The 24,646-nt window shown below is 36.5% G+C and overlaps 1 protein-coding gene across 1 annotated transcript; it reads left to right on the forward strand.

The window, feature by feature from the left end:
* Nucleotides 1-62: 62 nt before the first annotated feature.
* tmem200a (transmembrane protein 200A) lies at nt 63-24,014 on the forward strand. The gene is made up of 5 exons (XM_015380641.1): nt 63-783; nt 19,565-19,703; nt 20,699-20,916; nt 21,000-21,160; nt 21,434-24,014. The coding sequence occupies exons 2-5, from the start codon at nt 19,573-19,575 to the stop codon at nt 22,529-22,531; spliced, it is 1,608 nt and encodes a 535-aa protein (XP_015236127.1). The 5' UTR covers nt 63-783; nt 19,565-19,572; the 3' UTR covers nt 22,532-24,014.
* The last annotated feature ends 632 nt before the right edge of the window (nt 24,015-24,646 follow it).

Raw genomic sequence — 24,646 nt, forward strand, 5'->3', positions numbered from 1 at the left:
CATGGGCGTACATGCAGTTAACTCATCTATCTCTCCTCTCTGTGTGTCTTTCTTGCTCACAGAATCCCGCGACTGTAAAGCGCTTTCAGAACTGGATGGAGCTGCATCTCTACTCGAGTCTTTGGATTTAAAAATGATTTTATTTGGACACTGATTAATTAAAACAGAAACTCTGAAGCTGGAAACTTTTATCTTTTTTATGTTAAAAAGGGGGAATCAAGTTTTTGCCCCAAGAGCTTCACAAAACGACTTTTACGCATTGGAAAACAGTAATCATCCTCGCTTATCTTGTTATGGTTGCCAGCAATAAAAAAAATATACATATATAAAACGTATTGCAACGTAAGGTTTTACGCCTTTAAATAACCAGAGTGAGGAAGAAAATGATTTCCTTTAATTAACGCGTTTCTCCGCCCTCATAGATACTCATCATCCTTTGCGCGCGTACCGTGCTCTCCTCCAGGCGTAAAACGTGTTCCGCGTTCAATATACTGAACTAAAACGGAATTTGCCATGTACTAAAGTCCCAATTTGGTTAAACAAAATCAAGACACCGAGCGTGATCTGCCTTAAGGAGCTTGGATGCTGGTGAGGACTGCTGCTGTGTCTAAAGGCTGCATGGGAGCGCATGCGGTGTCATCTTAATTCTCCCCGGCGCGGCATCATCTCGGTGGAAGTAGGCTTCGCTGGAAAGATGGCTTTTGACTTTTCCCCCAGGATCCAAAGCGTAATCCCTCTGCATGCCTGATTACACCGTGACAGTGGAAACTCGTCTTTAGTAAGGTAGGGAAGGAGCTGTCTCTATCTGATCCATCCAACTTTTGATCCAACAACTACATCTGACAGTGGTGCCTGTTTTTTTTGTTTTTTGTTTTATTTATGTCCCTATCCTCTTATGTTTTCAGTAATATTTAAATTTTAACTAGTTTAAGCAGGAATACAAGATCTATAAAAGGGCAACTTATGTATCCCACTTCAATTTTATTAGCCAGGATGAGGAAAAGCTAGAAACGCTCATACCCTTCAAGGGTCGTAAATTAAAACCACATTTATTTTTGTGTATTTTATTCTATGATGAACAAAGTAGTGTATTATTTGTTAGGTGGGAGTGAAACATTAAGATGTAAAACTTGTTTTTGGTTCTTACTCTGTTAAGTTCAAGCAAATACCCTCAAATATTTCCCAAAGAGTAAACGGAGTCCTTATTTGTTAAATGTTAGGAAACATTAGAGAACAATGAGCATCAAGAAGGATGCAATACTGTACCACTGAACACAGAAAGCTGCCATTCCTGGAAGAGCAGCAAAAAAACAAAAACAGAAGAATTGCAGGAAGTAGACAAAAACCCACAAGGTGCTCTGCAGTTTAAAAAGTTGGCTTCAATGCAAACACTAAATATGGCAGAAAACTAACACTGCATATCACCCTTTAAAAAAAAAAAACAAGCCCAGTGTTTAACAGGCTGGTGGTGCTTTCATGGTGTGGGAATAGTTTTCATGTCCGAAGACAGAGAAACGTGTTACACTTAAATATGGATGAGGATCAATAAATGGTCCTCTTGGAAGAAAACCTGGTTGATGAAAATTTAACTTTGATAGGAATTAATCTTTTAACAAGACCCCAAACCTTGGAATAGTTTAGATCAAAGCATATTGATGTGTTAGAGTGATCTAGTTGAACTCAAGGCTTCATTTGATATCCTGAATCTGACTAAAACATGTCTGTTCTGAGGTGATTTTTTTTTTACTTTCTTCATTAATCTTGACTAATTTGGCTTCATACCATATTCTAGTAAAGACAAAACTGTGCCTGTCATATGTTTGTGTGAAAGAAAAAAAGACGAGTTGCATTTTTTCCTTTCACTTGGCAATAATTTACTACTTTTTTTCTTTAAAATTCCAATGTACACTGACGTTTTTGAGAGAAAAAAATGCACGTTTCATGGTCTGAACTGAAAAGCCAATAGGAACTCTTAAGTTTTTTTTTAATAATATAGGCCTATTTATTGGAAAAATGGTCAATTTCTGATTAAGTAATTTTTTCAGTGTTTGTACGTATATTTATTTTTAATAAATCTTATCTAACACACCACACAAGTCAACATATACATTATCAGGCCCATTTCGTTACACTGATAAAACCTTTTTTCTGGCAGCAGTTTGATCTTACAATGATGCATCTAAAAAGGAAGCTCTTAATACTGTATGAGTCTAGATACATATAAATGTTTTTACCTGTACCTTCGTATACCTTTTATATTTTATCTCCCTTTTGCTAAAGGTGCAACACAAATTCTTTTAGTCAAAACCAGAGACAGCTAATTTTACTTAAAATCTCCTGAAATCCTACAGGTTCTGAGTCCATACACTCCAAATATAATGTATCTATTTACTTTAGAAGACAAACAGGCCCAGAGCATCACAGTCCTCCACTATACCTAACAGTGTGTATGCAAATTCTAATTTTTGTTTTGTTTGAGTCCACCTAATCTTTCCCTACAAGATTCAGCAAACTCCACGTATTTAATGGTAGGACAGCAAAGGCTTTCTTCTGCATCAATGAAGCATTCTTTTTAATGGCTGTAATCTAAGATTTATTAAGTGCTTTGGTTCAGGTCTCTTGCAGTTAATAAAAAAAAGACATACACACACACATGCATATATATATATATATATATATATATATATATATATATATATATATATATATATATATATATAATATGACTTAAATTATTGATTTGAAAAAAGTATTTTGCTAAATTGTGATTATATTGCAAATCTCTTTGAATATAGTATATGCCCAGCATCCATGAAGCAGTAAAACTAGAAAGTATCTCTTTAGCTTAAAGCTGTTGGTTGTTGTGTCACCACTTGTAGGGGAATGTCAGATCTGACCTTTGCTTGATATAAATTCCCTGGACATCTCCCTGTTAGACTAATACATATGTTGACATACTATGTTTTCAAAGCAGTAATAAATAAACAGCCCGTTCTTAGCAGCAGTAAACAGATCTAATTTAAGAAAATCCACTCCAGACCAGCAGGCTGTTGTTATTGGGCTCTGGGTACCCTCTATAAGGGGGCTGGGTTTAGGATTATTGCTCTCTGCAACAACAACAACAAAACCGTTATAACTACTATGACAGAACTGTTAGGGAGGCTGCTGACTACCACCTATAAGGTAGATTCTGTTTGATGATGTTTAATAATTTTGCAAAGAACCATATGTTTTATTTTCCCTTCTTTTATTTTAGCTTTGCAAACTGTTATTCTGTCAGAGTATACCCATAAAAAGAGTCGTCCACGATTTATATATTCTAAATTGAAATGAAGTTTTGGAGTCTAGATAAACCATCACAGACTGAGTGCAATGTAGATCTAATGTAATAAATTTAGGTTGGACCTGATTTAAGTGGGCACTCTTAGAAAAACCAATGAAAATCTGTCAAGAAAACGTTTTCTGATTTACAGGTCCATTTGATGGCTTTTTTAGCTGACTTTTTTTTTCGATGGGAAATGGTGATAACATTCTGATTGTGATTTTTCAAACAAAAAATGAATTTATTTATTTATGACACATTTGAACATATTCACAGTTCGAACTGAAAAGGTGCAAATGAAATGTGATTTAAGGCAGTTCCATCTTGTGCTTTTGTATTCCAAACACAGGCAAAAAATCCAGGCAGTTGTTGTCATCCCTGAATTGAGAGCCTAATCAAGCCTAATGGTGCCTCTCACCACTTAGAACCAGTTTACAGAACGATCTGCTCCTCCCTGTTTCTAATAAAATATTTTCATGTATGTTCAATGACTGTTTAAGAATTGGTTCATATTGAAGATGGATGCTGCTGGAATCTGTTGTAGTAAAGATAAAACTGACTAAAAAACAGCTATATAGACCATAAAAATTCCTGGATGACCTGGATAACTGAGAATCTTCATCAGCATAGAGACCCTAGAGAAGACCCAGAGCCTGGATAGACCATGTCCCCTGTTGTCACACATTCACCTCAAACCATCAAACAGCCAAGAGAGCTGTATGTATACCACTGATCTCTATTTATTTACTGGATTGCTGATAGACCCGAAAACAACTGAAGGTACCTGCCGCCATCTTGGTACTCCCCACTGTCTGCCTGTAATATAATGTAATTACCATAACAATTTAATAATGTATATTACATATACATCATCAATTTAGCACTTTTGGCACATCATCAGATAGTGTGTGTGTGTGTGTGTGTGTGTGTAACATGCTTAATATCTAACTACAGTATTACTATGCTCCATTAACACACTAATGTTGTTCTGATGGATTTGCATATGTTATATCACATGATTTATAGATTTCAGGGTCTTCATACCGAATATCCAATGTGATTTGCCTATTTGTTTAACCATAAATTGCATAAATTTACTGATGTTATGAAACAGCAAGTGTGCATCAAAGTGATGACTTTATCTTTATTTAAAAAGTATCAAGCCCCCCTGAAAATGAGAAAATCATCTTTGTTTGATGCTGTAATGCACGTATTATTTACATTCCGAGGGGTCTAACCAGGGAGTACCAATATGGCAGATGGTGACTTCACAGCCCCAACGGCCAATCAGCAATCCAGTCAAAAGAGATCAGTGATGCGTACCATTATTGCTTCTTCTGCTAGGGGTTATCTTAGAAGCACTTTTCTGCCATCTGGTGGTTGGAGTCATGGAAACATTTGTCTAAATTTGTTTATTTGGATGCTAAATACTTCTCTTTTATTTAATGTTTGAGCGAAAAGCATAAATAATTGTTTATTGCATTTAGTTATTACCCTTTAGTTGCGCAGCGCTGGGATTCTTAATGATGAGCTGGCAGTCATTGCTGAGCAGAGGGGTGTCTACACTCTCCTCCCTAAACTGTTGTCCTATTGACCTGATTTCTGGATGGAGGAAGGGGAATAAGGCTGATAGTTTCAGATGCACTATACTGTCAGTATTTGGCTGTTGTAGAGAGAAAGCTGAAAGTTATAGCTCTGACTTAAATCAGTCCATATATATTTTAGCTGTGACCCACATACATGGCCAAAAGACCTAAAGAGACTGCCAATAAAGAGCTTGAAAAAACATCCTCCTCAAATGTAGAAGTTTTCAGTTTAGGGCTCAAAATCACATTGATTTGGTTTAATGATGATGTTTCGCTAAAACCAAACCAAAACCATCTCTCGGGTTTTGTTATACTGGCATAATGAAAGATAATAAGAAAGAAGGTGTGTTTCTACAGAAAAAGAAGAAAAAATAGCTGAACTTTTGTTATTTTTATTTGTTATTAATTTTTTTTACAGGTTATGAGTCATAATATTAATTTACCATCTGCCATATTAAGATACTGAGTTTCAATTCTTTAGTAAATATGCTTCAGTATGTCATATTATACTTTTTATTTTTATCTGTAGTGGTGATGAAATATTTGAGAAAAACAGTCAAAAACTACTTATTCAATAACTGTTGGATTTGACAGCAGTCTATTACTTTCCAGCATATGTGGAGGAATAAGGCTGAAATCACACAGTGTTAACAGATTGAAATGAGAAATACTCTATATTAGAGAATAGTTATAGTTAATATATGCTTTATAAAAGCTAAATAATATTTTAATACTTTAATTTAGAGAAAAAAACTGTTATTTATTGTATTCTCCAGGAAATGTACATTTGGAATAAGAAACTGATGATAAAAAGGTTTGTCTAATATTTTTCTACGAATATTGACCCTGACAGTGAAGACTTTTACTTTTTTCTTTGACAAAGAAAATGACAAATGGAATTCTAGAACAATGCAGCGCAATCACCACAAGGAACAATGCATTGTTAAAGTGTTAATAGAAATCCCAGAATGAAAATTTGCTTCAATCTGACCCACACTGATTTGAAATCAGCAGCATATAAGGGCAAAGAAAAGCAAACTAGTTATTCTAGAGATAAAGCTAGGGGGTACAAAGTTCTCTAATATCCATCTGACACCATCTGGCAAACAGAAACTGGATCAAAGCTTCAAGGTCGTTGAGCACAGCTTTGGAAAAGGACTGGCTGACAGTGCAGAGAGAGGATATCCTGCTTAAAGCCTCCATCATGTACCCAAGCTGCACGGATTTCTAAATTATCTGAACAAAATACCTGATTTAGGTGAAGGATGTGAACCAAGGAGACAATGTGACCAAGATGCTGAGGACAATGCCATTCAATTTCTGGATAGACTTGCTATTAATAAAAAAAATAAGCTTAGCACCAAAGCTATACTGAGTTGAATTTGATCTGATTAACAAACAACATTTGGACCCAATTTTGCAGTGAACAAGCAGGGAGAGGAACCAGTTGAATCCTAATTACTATCACCAACTAATTTTCAGTACGGTTGACTTAAAATCAAGAAGCATTAGACACACCTAGAATAAGTATCTGTGCAGGAATCCTCTTTCTAAATTGCAAATACACAAATAAATAAGGGTAGGAGCTGAAAGCAAGTTTATTTATATAGTAAATTCAGTACAAAAGGAAATCAAATGGCTTTATATGAATTAAACAATAAAATAGAAGGGAGGTAAAAGCGGAATAAAAGCAAGTAGAAGTAAAAACACGATAAAAGCAGGTAATAGAACCAATGAAACAGCTTGACCACATCTTTAAACTAATAATACCTCACATAACAGTTTAACTTGAACAGTCAAAGGCAGTTCTAAAAAAAATTGTTTTTTAATTTTGATTTAAAAGAACTCAGGGTTTCAGCGCTTTTACAGCCTTCTGGGAATTTGTTCCAGATAAATGGAGCACAGATCTGTTATGTATTGAGGTGCTGGTCTATTCAGTGTTTTATAGACTAACAGAAGGATTTTAAAGTCTATTCTCTGAGCTACAGGGAGCCATTGGAAGGACTTCAGAACCGGGCGGATGTGCTCTACTTTCTTAGTTCTAGTGAAAACACAGGCAGCAGAGTTTTGGATCAGCTGCAGCTGTCTGATGAAACTTTTAGGCAAACCTGTGAGGACTCTGCTGCGGTTATATATTCTACTAAAGATAAATGCATGAATTAGTTTTTTTTTTTTTCCTAGATCCTCCTTGGACATTAGTTCTTTAACCCTGCAGATGTTCTTTAGATAATAAAAGGCTGACTTAGTAACTGCCTTTATGTGCCTCTGAAGGTTCAGGTCTGAGTCCATCATGACAGTGGTAAACAGTGGTTTCTAGCTGTAGTAGCCAAATCTGTGAGCTAACTCTGGATCACTCCTCCTTTGGTCCGAGGATTAATATCTCAGTTTTATTTTTATTCAGTTGAAGAAAATTAAGCTGCATCCATGTATTGATCTGTCCAAGGCATCTAACCAACACAGCTGGGTTCATAATCACCTGGTGACACTGTGATACAAAGCTGCTGTGTGTCATCATACCCAGCTGCAGTGGTTTGGAATGAAACAATTCTATGCTGCTATCAACATGTACAAATTCAATGAAAAAGTCAGGATAACCTGTAATAGTCTTTTTGTTTTATATGAATTATTAAGTCACACTTTGAGGCTAGATTTGTTTAATAAGGGGAAAGTGGTCACTTATTTGAAGAGTCTAACTTAACGATGATATACAGTAATTCATGCACTCAATAGTAAAATATTTTAAAAGCTAAAAAAAACTTAATGTATAAAACACCTATCCTTAAAGTTAGAGAAGGAAACTTAATGAGCTGTACAGACTGCATCTTTGTTTTTAGAGCAAAGGTCAAGCACTAAACGTTAAACAGATAACCAAGCACTTCTAAACAGAAAGGCACTTTAATGACAAATGCTCCATCATCCGTTTATTGTGGAGAATAAGCTTGATTATGTTGAATCAAGAGTTGTTTTAACCTTGGGACTTGTTTGCAGATATTGAGCTAAATCATTCATAAAAAGACAATCATAGAGACCTTGGTTTTAAGATTAATTAGAAAGGCAAGTGTCATGTTGTTTAATCCTCCTTCACTGACATCAGGGATGGATAATCCTGCTGAAAAACCTCTCTGGTAGGTCAGCAGCTCCTTCACTGTCAATATAAGACCCCCAAAGAGATGATAAGAATGAAAATCTTATAGAAACTCCCATGGGATTTGCTATATATAGACATGAGAGCATATGGAAACCAAAACATCAGAAATTAATTACTGCTCCTGTCATTTAGATAAGGCTAAATAGGTTTAAAATGTTCCTGAGTAAATCCATTTTTTGAAGCGTCTGCCCTGGGTCAGTTTGGATAAATGTGTAACTGATTGACAGCCAGGACTGTAGGGAAGACAAAATGAATCATTTCACTGGAACCAACAGGGCGCTCTCTGCAGCATCTACAGACACACGTCCGGCACGAGTGCCCCGATGATTCAATCCGGGGGATAATTTAATTGCATGGAGCTGAATTTATCACATGAGGCAGTAACACTCATGAAGTGTTACGGATATTAGACATTTAGAAAAAAAAAAACCTGTTTATCATCAGTCTAAAGATGGAAGAAAAAAAAAAGATGTTAAAGAGAGTGCAGGATTTGACACTTAAGTGGTTCCCATCATAAAATGTGCTTCCAAAAGGTCAGTGTGAAAACACGCGGTGACATATCCTCTAGACAGATGACTCAGCCCGTAGGAGAACAGCACGAGCACTCCCTCATTATCTGTTTTTGTCTTTGCTTGCATTTCTTTCCTCTGACGCTGGCTCTGAGGAGAACTTCCAGTCATCTAAATTAAAATGGCAACATGGCGGTTGTATAATCAGCAAGAACGGTGCTAAAATGAAACATTGACAAACATAAAGAACATTTTAGGATGGAACTAACGAGCCAGGTTAAAATGGCCTTTGTTCAAGATAAATTGCTTCACCCTTGCCAGACACATTCCCCCTACACAGTATGTGTTTGGTCCTATCAGTTTTAACATCATCAGCAGTCAGGTGCCGTCCTTTCAGTTTATTAACATCGCCATTTATCAATAAATAACATTCCAGTTTGAGTTATTATTATCTATTGCATTTGAATTATCATTATCTAGAAAAAGGAAACGGAGAGATATGTAATCACATATTATATGCCATTTTTTATTTTTCATTTCAAGTTTAGTGTTGGAATAGGGAGACGTTTTAACAGGGATAAACCCTGCAAAAAGTTGCAGAAATAAGTGTAGTTGTTATTAATTCTTGTCAGTGATCAGGCTTTAAGGTGGAGCAGTGGGTAGCACCGCTGCCTTGCAGCAAGAAGGTTGCGGGTTCGATTGCACTGGTCTTTTTGCATAGAGTTTGCATGTTCTCCCTGTGCATTGCATGTTCTCTCTGTGCATACTCCACCTTCCTCCCACACCTAAATGCCAATAAGGTTTGGTGGCTTTGATGAGACAGCATGGACATTTTCTAATAGGGTTTATAACAGTAGTTGGAAAGATTTCAGTGATGCTATGTTCTCCCGCAGACTATAGACATAAAGATAAAACACAAAGCCGCTGAAAACATACAAATCTGACTGAAAGAGAACACTTGTGCAACAGCTGTGCCGCTCGATTTCACCTTTGACCCTCATACTTCTCATAAAACTGCCAGTGTAGTTAACAAAATGATCCAGTAAAACATCTGGCTATGCCAGATATATCCCATCCTGCCTCTGAATGGGATCATATTAGTGCATTATGTTTTATTCCCCTCTTTGTCTCCTCTTTCCCTGACAGATATGATTTAGCTTCAAAACCAGAAGCTGTAGCTCCTTTCTTTTTGTTGCTGATAGTTGGGACTGGATTTAGAAAATGCATGTCATGATATATGTGATGCAGACTTTGCTTTTCATGTTTGTTTTTCTATTCTTACCATTTACTTATGTTGTTTTGCAGGATTTGTTGTTCCTGTATCTTAGAGAAACCTGGTCTTGGTCCCATAGTATTTGCTTTTTATTATTTCAAGAAGAATTTTATCATTAGCATTCAAGGCATTTTTTTTTTATAATCATGTTCCTTTGAGAACTCATAAATTATTGATATTAGGAGCTCTGGGGACATCACACCATATGAGTAAGAGAAACACATCTGTTACCCAGGCTGTAACACAATTTAAACAAAGACAAAATCATGGGAAATTGATATTTTAAACTATGTACACCATTTGATATAAATCAAAAATGCCATTGACCTACTCTACGTAAATGTGTATTTTGCCAAGAAACCATGAACAAATAACTAAAATTTCCAATGAAATGCCTTTATTTCCAAATCTAGAATATTCTATGAAAAATAGAGAAAAAAAGAGTGATTTTGCTGTAATATGTTCAGCTTTGCTGAAAGTGGTCAGTTTGCATCTGGACTAATTCAATATGTCTTGAGGGCAGTTCTCTATTGGTAATTGACGAGTATGAAAATAACCAAATTAAAGAAATAATAAAATCCTGAGGGAACCAACAACCAGCATCTACTACCCTCAAACTGTGGACTTTGTCAGGCTAAATGAACAACATAATAATTAAACACTGTTTGCAAATGTTTAAACATTTCTCCTTGTAAAATCTTAACTCCAAAGCAAAAATTAGTAACTTTCCAATTTTGATAGTGGGCAATATAATTGCCCATCAGGTAAAGGTAAAATATTACTAATTTGAGTCTGTTTCTTTTATAATAAGTGAAGACTCCAACTCAGCTTTGGCACATCAATAAGTAGACATGTAATTATGTTAAACACTTGTTTTTTATTTTTTTGCCATACGCATCAGGTTTTCAATTCTTCACTGATTCTGCTAGTGTTCATGGCGTACACTAGATATACATCCATTCCCATTTTATCTAATTAAACACTATTCTCTAAAACCATGGGCAACATTTGACACTTTAGACATAAAGTGATTATTTGTCACTTTAGTCAAACAAAGATGGACATGATTACATTTATGTGATGGTGGTAAAGGACATGTTTTACAAAACGCCCTTGGTATATTCTATACAACATCTCTCCTAGAAAAGGCTTCATTCATGTCGACGTTGTTAATCACACCTTTCACATCTCTGTCTTTTTTAATCCATCTCAGTTCGCTTCACTCTGTGACATCTCTGCACACAGTTTATTGAAACAAACAATAAGGGAATGCCATTTGTCAGTCAATGTACGGCCATAAAAAGTCTCTAATTGTTTTTCACAAGTTCACAAAAGCACATCTAGTCATAATAGTATAGTAATGTTATTTATTTACTCTTGCAGCCTCACTTTGGTCTTACCAGAACCCTCTGTTTCATGTTCTTTTTTGTATGCTGTCCCACCTGTTCTTCTCTCAACCTCACAACTACTGCGATAAATATATGCTGCAGAGATATGGAGTTCTGCCACGGAATAAACAAGTTGTAATTAGCTACCTCAATCTAGGTCTCTCTCTCACCATCACCTCTAGTCCTATCATCTTTGTTGCCAAATACATGTACCTCTAAACAGCCTCCCTCTTACTCCATGCCAGCTCTCTCTGGCATTCCCTCCTTTTCACCCCCTCCTCCTCTTCTCAGTCACACCTTAGAAACTGATGAAGGATGGAAACATTTTCATTCCAAATTCTCCTCTTAAACCATAATTTCATTATTTATCATTTGCAAAACTAACTTTTATTACATTCCTACAGCAGCTTGTTGTGCTACAATGCTAAACGTATTTGTATGATTTTTTTTTTTTGATGTTGTGAATACTGCTGATATGTGGCTAGAACCAAAGGATTAGCTGGTGGTGTTTGAACATTATTTTAAGAGTGAAAAAGGGAATTTGGTCCAGGAATATATTTCCGGTCTGGATAATTTGGAACATTTCATTCATTCATTCATTCATTCATTCATTCATTCATTCATTCATTCATTCATTCATTCATTAATCTATCCTTCCATTAATCAATTCATCCATCCATCCATCCATGCCTGACTGTACCATGGTCAACAATCTACAGATATGGTCGGTTCAGGCAAAAAAAATTATGTAAATGTATAGGAAACCTGTAATTTTCTAATTTTAGTAACTTTTCTGCAAATTTATCTTTAAAACTTAAAAATTCATTCAAGTATTTCAAGCTGTGTTTTGTGTTTGATAGGTTAATACATTAGTTTAAACTACATTTTTCCTGCAATGACTGAAATATAAAATCCACTAAACTATGCTGTAAATTCACTTGAAATTGTTCCTGGTTATTGCCACATTGCCAGACAGGACACTGAAAAAAAATAAAAAAAAATAAAATATGAAATTGTTGCTGAAACAAAGGGACATAGAATGAAGAACAATAAAGAAATGAGAGATTGCTTAAGACTTTTCTCTATATCTGTACTTGTGATTCCTGTGCACACAACTGGTTTGTTGCTATAGAAACATGTCACCTAGCAGCAGATGTAGTTGCTATAGGGACAATAGCTCATGTGATGTGTCATATGGAATTTGTGGTAATCTTTTAAAACACCTGTCATTGCTAGAAGACATAATAAATGCAGTGTGTCGAAATGTAGCGGGTGTCGTTGCTGCTAGGAAAGCTAAAATATAAAGTGGGAAAATTAAAATAAAATCTCAAGCTGTTTAAGTTTTAGAAGATGCTTGAGGATGTTGAATTGATTTAAATATTATCCCTGCCTAACTGTGAGTATGCGCAGATTAACAGCAAGAGCAATTTATTCATCACTGAGGTGATCAAACGGTTATTTCATTATTCATCAAACATGGTTAATGGAGCTGTGGATTTCACATTTTCTATAAGCTCCTAGTAACAGAAAGTGAAAGGAAAGGGTATGAATATCAAACAGCAAGCTCAACGTGGTTAGTGAAATGTTCTGATAAAATCATTTTCAAACAACTAGATTGTATGCCATCTGATATGCATGATGATCAATGGACTCAGATGAACTGAGTGCCTGTTAGACGTGGAGCTTGTTCTCTGAATATTAGTTCTTCATTTGATTTCGGCTCTGCAGGCTCTGCTCAATAGAAAGTGTCGCCGTGTCAGAGCCAGAGTGGTTTTTCATTAGCCTTCTGATGTGTCAGTTACAACAGTTCTTCCTCTCCACTCTGCATGTTTCTCACCTCAGACCCGTTAAGACTACAGAAAGAAATCCACTAGGCTGGCCTGTCTTCTCTTCTCTCCACTCTCCTTTTTTCTCATTGTCTTACATCTCCCATCAACACTTTGTCTCTGAGCAGCTTCTTCCTGCAGGCTTCAGGTCATGACACATGTTGCACCTTGGTAGGTGCAATGATAAAAGTGTTTCCTGATTCCCCTATTTTTCTTCACATATTCGTATTTTCACATAAGGTGTCGTTTTTCTCTCTGTAATCCCTGTTCCTTCTCCCCTATCATCAACCGTCAGCCATCTCTTTTATTCCTTTTTCAGTGAACAGAGGAAAATCTTTCCTGTTCCTCTAAGCACACCGTGTGGGTTCATGTTTGACGCACGCCGAGAAACGAAAGGAGAGGAGTGAGCCAGCTGAAAACCCGAGAAAAGTGTTTATCCTTGTGTGTGATTCACCATCTGTGATAGAGCCCTCTCCAGTGATCAATAGGATGATTGACAAGAAAAATACATAAATATAGCTAAGGGAGAAAAAAAGGGGTTGGAGGAGAGACCCTCTGGTTCTGTGGCATCTTCACCTTTAAGACTTGCTAGATCTCTGCTTATTCCTCTAGGGTTTACAGGGGACAGGAATGAAGGAAGGAAACCAAATTAGACAAATTTAAAGTTAGAGAAATATTTAAAAAAAGAATGAAGAGCCTACACTGGATGGGAGGGGGGAGTGAGGTGGACAACATGAAATAAGATCTGAGTGGAAAAATATTAGACCCTTAAACATTAGAAGGTTTTCAAATGATCATGTACCGTACATGCAATCTATTTAGAGTAAAGCAATCTGAAGCAACGGGGCCAGATATGGATATCTAATCGCTCCCTGCACCCACTAAGCTGCAACAACTCCCGTCACACTTCTGCAATCACTGGCAATGAGACTTTTACATCATTGTGGAGGAATTTCCTCTCACCCTCCATTGCAGAATTTAAGTTTTTAGAGCATGAAACACCTGTGAGATCAGTGAGGATATCTCAAACCCGGACCAGACGACTGCAGGATGGTAACGGTGAGGAAGCTTAACAAGAAAACCGTGGTAAAAAGTTCCAACAAAGAAACACATTTTAAAAGATCCCAGCGATAAGGAGAAAAGCTCAGGGCAGGAAACTTGCATGGAAATAGACTGGACTGAGCGAGAATAAAAGAATCTGAGGAGATTCAAAAGCTGGGATAGCTTAGATGTTTGGGAAGAATTGGCTTGATCAGGATTGGGGGAGTTTAATTGTTATAAAAAAAGGAATGATCACAGGAAGCAAGCATAAAATCATAAACCAGAATATAGATAAACACAGAAAATATCAAAATGAAAAAACTAAAGACCTGAATTAGGAAAAAAAAAAAAACTCAATCAAAGTCCTACAGACCTTTTTAAAGCCAACCAGCTCTGTCTCAATCATGGACTTTGACTAGGACACCACCAAGCCTTCTTTTGTCCATTAGGAAAATATGAAATGTGCTATGATGTAGGTAATTATTGCCATAATGCTTTAAACTTTGATGGAAATAGCGACTTCTTATAGCTGCTGAGGGAAAAAACAAAACTTGACATTTGATCAGATTTTAAATATTTAATTACTCCAGTACAGAGCCTTCTGTCTCTGCAATAAAACTGTATTGTTGTTTTTCAGTGACTTTACCACCTGACATCTTCTTTAGTTTGTAAGACATCTCATCAAACAAATGTAAACAAGAGGAGCCTGAATGAACTGTATTAAATAATTACATATAAACCAATGCAAACTGGCCACTTTTTCATGTAAAATCAAGCTGTAAAAATGATAAATGATAGATTCTTTCTGCAGCCCTTATCCTAACCACCTGGTCAATTTATAATTCATGCTTGGTTTTCTTTAACTTTAATAAATTTTTTAAGTATATTTGTTATTCAGTATAACCTGTATATAGTTTTCATATTTAATTATTTTAAAGCCTCTTACAATTACTCTCTGTTTATATATACCATTTATATTACAAATATGTCAATACATAGTCTCTGTGCACATATAAATAAATATTTATATCCTGTATAGTACTTCTGGATAGATGCAAACTACAGGTTGTTACTCTGTATTTGTGACGGTGTAATGACTATAAAATTGAATTCTATTCTATTCTATTCTATTCTACAGGTCTGATGATATCCAGGTCTCTCAGAAAAGGCATGGTTTAGTTTCCCTCAAGAAATGAAATAATTATAAAAATAATTATTTTTTTTGTCTAATGTTATAAATACATTGAAAAAAACATTGATATGTGACCAAAAAAAAAAAAGAGAGCTGCAACAATAACATAACTGCACTTCAAAAACTGACGGCAGTGTTGCTCATTATCCCCATTTTTACTTATCAGTCTTCCACCATTAACAGGACATCATTCGTCACCCGCAAAAATTTTCACCTACAAAACAAGAAACTATTAAACAGCATGAGTGCAAAGAATAAAGGCATTGTATCGAGGAATGTCTCTGCCTGTGAAGTATCTGCAATATTTGAAGATTGCTTCAACAAGTTAATGTTTAAAAGCACAAATAAAAAAAATAAATAATAAAGTTATACTTTAAAGTTGTATTTATAAAACTAAGATCGTAGTATCCTCAAATATTAAAGATATATTTTTTGTTTTCAATTTCTGTATGTTGGCCTTCGAAGGGTATACTGTAACTGGGCATAGCTGCTCTAGTTGCTCTACGTATGTTTTCCTGCACTCTTCATTAAAATTAAACAGGAAGATAGAAGTCTAATCTGTTTAAAATGTAAAAGGAAGAGTGCTGTTCTACCATCTTCCAGCGTTTGCCTCAGAACAGACTGACAGCTTTGGTTCCTCTCTCTCTGATTATGACGAGCTTAACTGAATTTGTGCTTTCTGGTCAACACACGTCAGTTTAGGACAAGACATTCTGTCTAAAATTGTCAGTTGTGTTATTTTTTGTATTGATGAAGATGAAACCTAAATTCACACATATTTGTGTCTTTTAAGAAAGGATGAAAATGATAAATGGGCTAAATTTGTACTACAGAGTCAAATTCAAGCCCGTACACTCTGGAACCAATATAAACATGGGTTCAGTGCCTTATCCAGGAGTTTATGTTCCAACAGTTTCCCAACTGCATGACACCTGCTCTCAGTACCAAGCCAAGAAATCCACATTAAGTTAACTGGTCTTGGTAACTCTAAAAATACTTTATGGATCCCAAAGGAGAAGGATCTCTTGTAGCAGTTTGTCTTGCAGTGGATCAGGAAAAGCCTTTTAATGAAGACACTTGTTGTTCAACAGAGGACGCTCAGGGTTGCCATGATAGCATTTGGCAGCTTCTGTTCAGGATTGGCTGTTGGAAAAAAACAGCGACTTGATCTAAAAGTTATATTAGATATGTAAGATAAATTCTTTGTGTTTCTGGTGAAATGCAGTAGCCTGTCATAATTGAGTGGAGGTTTTCAACCACGCAAATGCAGAGATCAGGAGGCAGGGGTGAGTCTTGTAGATTTAATAAGGCAACTGAGTAAAATTTCCAAAATACAAATAATCAAAAAAACAGAAAACGTCAGAAAAAACTCACGTGGGGAGCATGAGATGAGGAAGCAACAGCACAACAAACCAGCACTGAGGGACTGCAGAGGTGGTGTATATAAGGGGAACTGAACAGAGGATGGGCTAATAAGAGGAATATGGAGCAGGTGTGAGTGGAACTAACTAGAAGGAAGCCTAAGGGAAAGGAAACAAGCAGAAGGGGGCAATAAAGAGTAACTCAAGAACTAAACACAGACAGAAAACGACTGCAAATATAAAGACTGCAAAAGAAAATACAAATAAACTTAATCAGAGGGCAGAACCCTGACATAGCCAGGTTTCAAAGAATTACCTCAATTTAATCCTCCTAGTCCTCATCAGGACAATGATAATGGCCACGTAAAACCAGATTATAAAGCATTTAAGCTGAAATGAAGGCTCTTAAAATAAGCTGCTGTTTGTTCTCAGGCCTCTTTCCTTTGATACTTATTAATAGACATCAGAGCAGCTGGAGAGCAGAGCTGAGGATTCGTTTGAGTGTTATAACATTTACATAACTTCATTAAATAGGTGGAAAAACAACTACAGCTCAGATGTAATAAAGACAACAGGGTGACTGGTAAAACAAAAAACAGAAAAAAATTACAATGATGTTTAATTCGATTTATACTCAGGAATGTAAACTCCTCCAAAGTAGTAATGCATGTCAACAACGTTGCATTTTTATAATAGTGTTCTGTATTCTGTAGATTTTAACACAATGTATTTTCCCTTTAAAATGTATTCTGAGGGTCTAAATGGGCTTTGCTATACTTAGGGTTTCAATTAGACTAGCACAACTATGATCCTTGGACGTGTGCATGATTGTGTGAAAGGCTATACTCTGAATCTCAAATGTCCTTATGTCTGTAGAACATCCTCCACACTTTCTTGAAATGCAGATTCGCATCCCTGGATATGCGCTCATTAAATCAGCTGGTAACCTGTTTTATTTTTGCAAATTTAGAAATTTATTTATAGATCTTTATTTTTGGTTTCTACAGTGACCAAATTACAGAATTATTTACTGTCTTGTGTTTCCAAGGCTATGTCAAATGGAATCTCTCTGCTTAATTCTTTAAGTTTTTGTGTCCCCGCTGGCTCTCAAAGTGGTGTTTGATGGTACACTGACATTTTTCAGATCAGTGCTGCATTTAGTCAGTGTGAGGCTTAGCTGGATGAGCAGTCCCTCTGCACAGTCAGCTGACATTTGTTCACGGTGAAACACACTGGGAGCCTCCAGTTGCAACTACGTTTCTGTTAATATTCATAGTATCGCCACAGAAAATGATGTGAGTGTGCTGTATTTAACTTTCTATCTTTCAAGAGACTCATGCCTGCAAAGAATAACATATTTTATGGATGTAATGAAGGCAGGCTTTAGTTCACTCTGCAGTATTGCTAGTGTTCTGCAAAGGCATTTACAACCACAAAAATAAAGATGGTTCTTTTTTCCTAACTTAATTTGTCTAGAAAGAGTTTAATAACTACATAATGGCTTCTCAAGCTGACAGAATGAATGTTGCAGTGGCCAGGCAGAACTTTATAAATAAAATCATAGCAATAATGTTGTCCATAATTGTTTTAACTTTTTGAAAGGCTCTTTAAAGCAGAGGTAGCTGCATGCGTGAGCACTATGTCGTCATAATTAATGATAGACAAAAGGGTTGCTAAAGATGTTATAAAACCTATACATGTACATTAAATTTTTTTTTCATCAATAAATTTTCCTAGTTGCTTATTGGATGAAAGATTTGGAATTTGCAGCATCATCATATGTAAACATTTCTGCTTTGTTAAAGTACTTCAAGCACTGCAAAAAGTGAAACCTTAGTAAGTCTGTTCTTAAAATAAGCGTATTCTTTTTTAATCAAATGAATAAGGGAGACAGAGTGCCAGCGGAATAAGACCATCTAATTTTAAAATAAAAAATAAAAAACCTGCAGTTTCGTATTTCAAGTGAATAACATCTAATTATCACATCTTAATGGTAAAAAATACTCATTCTATTGGCAGATAATCTAATTTAACTACTGAAATGAAGGGAAATACACTTATCTTAAGAAAATACTAATAAAAAAAAATACTAATACTAGATTGTTTTTGCAGTGAGGTTCTCTTGATAAAATCTCTTTGTTCTCTGTGCATTTTTAAACAAATTAAAACCTTCCCGAGCTTTTTGTGATGAATGAAATGCAGTCTGACGTTCTCATGTTGCCCTGCAGCAAAATATTCAGATATAGGGGACTTTATATTCAGCACACAAAAGCAGTTTTGCTCAAATAACTTTTGCAGCTTGAATGAATTCTAAATGTAGATAAAGAAGCAATCTTACCTTACTGCTTAAAGAGGTGTAGATAGTATATAAATGCACCATGCCGGTCATCTAAAGGTATGAACTCAGCGGTTATCTCTGGAATAATTTGCTGTTATCATTGTTCTGCAGAAATGTCTCTCTCCTCTAATAGTTTTTAGTTGGTTGATTTATAGCTTTTGATTGAGCAGATAATTTGAAGCAAACTGTCTTATTCTGCTGATAATCTGGAACAGATTAAAGGAGCATGAATCCACCAGGCTGTGTTTTGCTGAATGAACTCATTGGTTTGAGATATTGTAAATATCCTCTTATCTTGCTATACAATGTAACAGATTTTAGCTGAATTTACACTAAGCATTAAATAACATTGGTATCACAGTTCAAGGTTAATGAGTTCACTTGTTTCTTTGCTTTTCCTGGTGTGTTGATTTTTAAGCCATGGTATTAGATAGCTTCAACTATTAGGATTACATGATTTTATAACTGTCATTTGAACAGAAAAGGAATTTTCCACTATATTTATTAAATGTCATGTTGGATGACTGCAATATGTCAGGTAAATTGAAGGAAATAACAACCTCCTGATGTGTGTCTGCAGGTAAAAGGATGACTGCAGCTGCAGGTGTTCTGACAGGCTTGGCCAAGCTGAAGCGCCAGGACTCCGCCCGCTCTCAGCATCGCCCCATACCACCTGCTTTCCAAGGCTTGGCAAACCCCACCCCTGAGAGCGCCCCCAGGTGATGGTTCTTCACAATTGGAAAACACAATATAAACCTATAGCAACACTGTTTTTGTTCAATAAAAGGAATACATTTAGTGACTGTTTTCTTGACATCTTTATTTTCAGTTATTTTCAGGGTGACAATTTTATAACTACATTTTCAGTTTATCAGCTTTATCATCAAATGAGAAAGATTACCTTAAAATAATCATCTTGATCAATATTTTATTTTCCTTTGTTAGCGACTATGCACTCACAAAAATGCTACACCCAAATTTTATTACTCATGTAATTTGATTATTTAACAAACTTCTATTTACTGTTTTTTAAATGTGATAGACATAAACTTACTAAATGATAAACATCCTTTTAATAGAGCTTATTTATTTGTTTAGTATTAATACATTATACTTGCTCAACATTGATACCAATCAGTATATTTATTTTAAATACATAAAGGCTATTGTTTGAATGGCATAAAGGTAACCTGATTATAATTTCATTCAAACAATATATATATATATATATATATATATATATATATGAAGAACTTCATACTACTTGGACGTAAAATAATTGCCAAAATGGCTTTGTGAAGATGCTGCCTACCTTTGTGAAACGGGAAAAAGAGTAATACAATGTGAATCCAGTATAAACTTTTGGCTCTCAAAATGGTATCTGTGCCCTATTTGTTGGTACTCACCAATACCACCATTTTAGTGCTGGATCGGGGCCTCGCCTGATACTGGTATCGCTATTGGTGCAACACTATTTGACATCATTCTGCATAAGCTTAAAGAAATTAGCTTAAAGTTATTCTGGCACCAGAGTAGAAATGACAAACTACTGGATTGATTTAAAAAGCACACAGTCCTAGAAGAGTCTTCAAAGTACTTGCAGTCTATAAATAACTGCTTTCTACAACCATTAAAAGACTATAAGACAGGATGTTCTGCATGGAACTGAAATGATATAATTTTTTTTCCCTCTTCCAACAATTGTTTTTCTTAGGAAGAGAAAGAGACGCACAGATGTGGTGGTGGTTCGAGGAAGGCTTCGGCTCTACTCGGCTTCAGGCTTTTTTCTCTTCCTGGGACTAATCATCTTGGCAATAGGCATTGGCATGGCGACTCTAGGTTACTGGCCACACAATAAAGCCATACCAACAGGTGGAGGAAATGAATTAAAGGTGGAGAAAGATGTAACTAATGCAAGCCAAGTGGTTCAAGGTAATAATAGTTCTGGTTTAGTTTATAAAGCTGTTCAAAGTCGTCCTGCTCTCTTGTTATTCTTCTCTTTGCTCTGGTTTTAGACTCTTCAAAGCAGATGGGCGGTGCTCTGACACGGTTTCTGGAACAGCACCTTCACTCTGAGAGGATGAAGATGCTTGGACCCTTCACTATGGGAATAGGAATCTTTATCTTCATCTGTGCTAATGCAATACTTCATGAAAACAGAGACAGGGAGACCAAGGTAGAGCTTTAATCCAGTTGAATTTTGCATCAAATGCATATTTAAATCAAATCATTTCATGAATTCTTGCACCTGGATTTTTGTTTGTATTGTTTGTTGTGAAGTAATAATTTAAACTATTCCCATTTTCATTTTTTCATACTTTTTTTCTCTCTATGAAGTATTTTATATTCATAACCCACTGACACCCAGATCTGACTTCTTTAGACCCATATCAAATCTTGAAATTTCCTTGCAGGAAATCCCAACTAACCTAACTCTCCTCCACACTAGATAATCCATATGAGAGACATGTACTCAACAGTCATCGACATCCATCGCCTCAGGCAGAGGGAGCAGAAACACCGCAGCAGCTTCTGTGCACGAGAAGTGGCTGATCTTCGAGGCTTCGGGGGGGACACAGCACCGCACCTGGCCAGCAACTCCCTCCTAGGTTTCTCGTCTCGGGCTGGAAGCAGAATTGGGTCTACAGAGGAAGAGGAGGGGCTTCTTGGGGGTGAGGAGTTCCACCAGCACAAAGAGCAGGCCAGGATGGATTGTAGCTTTGCGGGACTTTTAGCTCCGTTGTATAAGGATCGGCCTTTTTACGGCGCTGGGCTTGGGTTGGAGCGTTCAGATTCCATGCGACATCAATGGTCAGTTGATGGAGATGGGGAGAAGGGAGGACACCACACAGGATCTATTGTCTCCTCCTCCATCTCTGCCTTTACTCTACCTGTTATCAAACTTAACAACTGTGTAATTGATGAACCAGAAATGGAGGCAATTACCGAAGAGGACAGAGGAGGTGAGCAGAGACGAGCAGAGAGGCCGGTGCCGCTGAGCTCCATGGAGTCTCTAGTAGTGCCAGTAGCATCTGTTGCCAAGGCCTCCAAGCCACCAGGCTTACAGCGCAGTAACTCTGCATCCTCGTCCTCCTCCTTCTCCTCCGGCACCCTCTCCCCTGCTCCCTCATCTACCTCAGGCTGCTGGCTCTCACCAGGAGCAGCAAAGAGTGACTTTGGCTCCAACTCTTCTCTTCAAATGCTTAACAGCCACTCCAAATCCCTGGACCTAGAGCGCAGGCCGAGCGTGCTTAGCGTGCGACCGGAGCAGAGGAAGCATCCCAGCTGGCCGCGGCTCGACCGCAGCAACAGCACACGCAGTCACTGCGGGAACAGAGGCAGCAGCAAGGGATACACCCGCCTGGAGGACAGCGAGCAGCTGGGGGAGCGACGCTCGGACACTTTGGCGTCACCGACAGACAGGCGCGACTACAGCAAGCGAGAGAAGCTGCTAATGATATCCAGGTCACATAATACTCTGAGCTTCGAACATGATGAGTTTCACAGTAGTACGATGAAGAAAGGAAGCTCTGAAACTCGATTCTAAAACTGTCACATCCAAGTCTGTCCTGTTCTTTAAATTGTTCATAAGCTCTCTAAGTGTGCATCAGATGATTTTGGCTTTTAAGACCAGTTTTTGAATGCAGAGAAGTAGTGTGGGAACCTGCACAGCAAAAGGTTGGCTCTTACTGACTCTACAGGCCTACTGTACTACTAGAGGTGCTTCTTTACAGCTGACCTGTACATGTGAAAAAAGACGCTTCCTGCAGCAGTCAATACGCATCAAATGACATGAGTCTGCTCTAGTCTTTCCTAAACTGGGCCGGGCTAGACATTAGCGTTAAACAAAGATGGTGGCCTGCAAATAAATACAACAAAGACACCCTCACTGCCCTGCAGCCATGTAATACTGACCTTTCCCAGGAATTTGAGTACAAAGATCACTGCAAACACCAGCATTTTGGTATCTGTGGTTGTGCTGCCAGCCTTTCAACCTTTAGGTTAGATTTTACTCAGGATTGTTCATCTCTACATAAGGCCAAAATCCCACTTTAAGAGAAGAATATCACATTTTTATTAGAAATTATATTATTTATCTAGGCGTATTTTCTGGAGAATCTCCTACAATTCCTGAAAAGTATAAAAGTCATTGGTCAAACCTGATCTTACAGCCTAATATACACATTTGTAAAACAATCCCCAGCTAGAGGAAAAGCTTAGCTGAAACCATCTCACCTATCAAAAAAATCACTTAAAAAGCAGAGTTTTATTGCAAAAGGCTATTGCTGTATTTGCATCCATTATAATATAATATGATTAAAATAAAGGCTACCGGACTGAAGGCTCTTCAGTGTTTCTGTCCTTTGTAGTTTTCTGCTGGTCATAATATATATATATATTTTTAAATCATCATTTCAGCTATTTGTCTACACATCAATTCCAAACACTGGAAAATGTTTTGTCCTATTGCAGGCTGGTGTCTCATATTTTCTTGTAATAAACAGCAAACAGGTTTAACTTCAAAATTCACAAAGGAGCTGAAAAACAATTATTGGGAAGTTAAGTTAGATGGTAATACAAGTGTGTACAATCATCTGAATAAAGAATATCCTTGTTTTTTGTTTTATTAATTCAGAGCTAAAAGTGAAAAGCGTTTGATTTACTAATTGATCAAAAAGTAGTGATTTATATCAAGTACAGACATTAAAAGAAATTATATTAAGATGCCATGTTATGACTATGTTTGGACTTCACTATCATCAACGAGACGTTGTCGAGAAGACACCTTTCATAGGGCGCCGAAGATCACTGCTAAGGATCTGTTTCCAAGTAGGTAGATGGAAAATTGAGTGAAAGGAAAAAGTGTTTCAGAAAAGAATTCATAAGGAAGAGGGATATTTCATAAAATTGATTCAGCTCACATGTTCCTCATGTTAAACTACTCCTCAACCAGAGATTTACTTTGGGTGTAATTCGATAAAGGAGTTCAACTTTTTTACCAAATGAATAAATACAATTCTTTTGTCTTTTTTTGGCTTGGTTTACCAGATAAATTCAAAGCGATCAGACTCTTTATGATGACCATATTTGTTGTCACCCTGTTATATGTCATTAGTGTAGCATTATACGTTAAAAGCAACACCGTGTAGTGGTAAAATTGTTTTCAAGTCTAATGTGTCGAGGAAACCTTTCAGATAAAGCCAATTCTAGTCTTGTCAGCTCTTAGTTTTCTCTCTTTTTTTAATAAAATTAATTTTGTCTCACAAGGGTTGTGCTCTAATTATTTACAAACTATTTTGTATAAACAGGGAGCAAGAATTGCATTTTAGCAGTGGAAGCCTTTAAAGCTAGCAGCTGGCATGTCACCTATCTCAGTGTTAACAAGTTAAAAGCCTATTAATGAGTAGAAAGAGAAATAATGCCAAAAACGTTTGCTTTATCATTGCTTCCTTTTATTTTTATTTAAATGATCTAAATATTACAAGGATTCCTATTCAATATTCATCCATTATCCATGTTTTGTTTTCCATCAATCCAGCTTTCTGTTTACAAATACTCTCATAGAAAAAAAGAAGAATTTATTGAACATTTGATAAATTACTGTTTTTGATAATGATTGGTTAGCCTTTTACTGTGTTATTTGTCATTTGGCATCTGGTGG

The sequence above is a fragment of the Cyprinodon variegatus genome, unplaced genomic scaffold, assembly GCF_000732505.1.
Source record: "Cyprinodon variegatus isolate N-32 unplaced genomic scaffold, C_variegatus-1.0 Scaffold219, whole genome shotgun sequence".
NCBI classification, from domain to species: domain Eukaryota; kingdom Metazoa; phylum Chordata; class Actinopteri; order Cyprinodontiformes; family Cyprinodontidae; genus Cyprinodon; species Cyprinodon variegatus.

What these genes read in the sequence shown, in the direction of transcription:
- tmem200a (XM_015380641.1), top strand. Translation starts at nt 19,573, where the DNA reads ATGACTGCAGCTGCAGGTGTTCTGACAGGCTTGGCCAAGCTGAAGCGC. An exon ending in ACCCCTGAGAGCGCCCCCAG is followed by an intron (nt 19,704 to 20,698) that starts GTGATGGTTCTT and finishes TGTTTTTCTTAG; the next exon opens with GAAGAGAAAGAGACGCACAG. An exon ending in TGCAAGCCAAGTGGTTCAAG is followed by an intron (nt 20,917 to 20,999) that starts GTAATAATAGTT and finishes CTCTGGTTTTAG; the next exon opens with ACTCTTCAAAGCAGATGGGC.